Source organism: Aspergillus clavatus, genomic scaffold (assembly GCF_000002715.2).
Source record: "Aspergillus clavatus NRRL 1 1099423829732 genomic scaffold, whole genome shotgun sequence".
Taxonomy (NCBI): domain Eukaryota; kingdom Fungi; phylum Ascomycota; class Eurotiomycetes; order Eurotiales; family Aspergillaceae; genus Aspergillus; species Aspergillus clavatus.
Window position 1 is genome coordinate 1,142 of NW_001517112.1, and position 1,359 is coordinate 2,500.

At 68.6% G+C, this 1,359-nt stretch overlaps 1 protein-coding gene across 1 annotated transcript in view; it reads left to right on the forward strand.

Moving 5' to 3' along the window:
- Positions 1-1,242: 1,242 nt before the first annotated feature.
- ACLA_077340 (uncharacterized protein) overlaps positions 1,243-1,359 on the forward strand; it is a gene marked incomplete at both ends in the record, with an annotated part of 879 nt that continues 762 nt past the window's right edge. The window contains one exon of the mRNA XM_001276799.1: positions 1,243-1,359. This exon is cut by the window's right edge and continues 762 nt beyond it. Within this exon, the coding sequence (XP_001276800.1) occupies positions 1,243-1,359 (117 nt within the window).

Below are 1,359 nucleotides of genomic sequence, written 5' to 3' on the forward strand. Positions count from 1 at the left end.
ACGAGCGCCCGGCCGCTGCGGCACCCCCGGCGCACCGGGGGGACGACAGACGACCATCCAATTGCCCCCACTGTAGCCCCTCAGAACCGGTCCGCACGCAGGTGATCCTGTCAGATCGCCCTCGCGGGCGCTGGCAGGCTGCGGCATACGGCCCTCGGGTGGGGGGTCCGGACCCCGCGGACACGCCGGCGAACGGCGGCTCCCGCGGGGCGGCTCCCCCCGGGAATCTGGGTATCAGGACTGGCCAGCGGCCAACGATCCACAGACTCCATCGGTGCCGGGGACCAAAAGGCCCCCGGGCTTCGGTCACCCCAGCGAAGTGGGCCTCCCGGGCGTTTTTAAGCACGACCACACAAGGCGGACGGCCGCTCGGGAGAAGAATCCACGGCTGGGGTGGGCGACTGCCCCCGTTCCTGAAGCGAGGCCCCAACTAGGGGAACCTGAGCGCCACCAGTCACAGAGAGGCTGCCGACCTGGCAGGGAAGAAGTGTCAGACGCGGGCTCACACGCCACCAGAGGTGTCGCGGCTCTCGCCTTCCACATGAGTCCACCGACCTCAACCGGGCCACAAACGTGCGTGCAAACGTTCGCCGGTCCGGTTCTGGCTGGCGGGGGGCCCATTTTGTATGTGGTGGTCCGTGCGTTGGGTCGGCCGCCCATACAAAGTGGGCCACCCACATTCGCCCCCTACCCGGGCTGCAACGGGACTTGGTCATTCTGACCGTCTGGCCCGCCGCGCGCGCGCCTGCCTGCTCTCGCCTCCATGGGTGGGATGGGATGCATGCCGGCAACCTTTCGCTCGACCGACCGCTCGGCCCACCGTCCACCTCTCGAGCCGCGCGCGCCGGCGGCGACGACGAAGGTGACCCTGCGCGCGCGCGCCGGCGCGCCGATGTGATGCATCAGCCCCAGGTCGCCTAGGCCGCGCGGCGGGTGGGTGCTGCCCAGGGAGGCCGGCTGGCTGGCGCTGTATACCGCGCGCGATCGCCGTGCCCACCTGCGGGGAGATGGATACGGCCGTATAGATATGTCGATGTCGCCTGGTTGGGGCGGGGGAGGCCCGGCGCCCTGGCGACGTGCCCGATAGACGTATATCACACAACATATATATATATATATACCCACACGTGTACATAGCTGCCCACTTACCTACCTACATATGCCTACACACGCACAGAGAGAGAGAGAGATATATATGCCCACATGTCGCCCACCCAGCGACACACATACCTACCTTCCTAGGCCCGCGATCCCCTCCAGGCTGCTGCCCTCCGCGCGCGCACTCCCTGCGCGCAGTGCCCGCCCCCGCCCCTGACCCCCGCGCGCCCTCTGGCTCGGCCCCGCTGCGCGCGCGCCAAC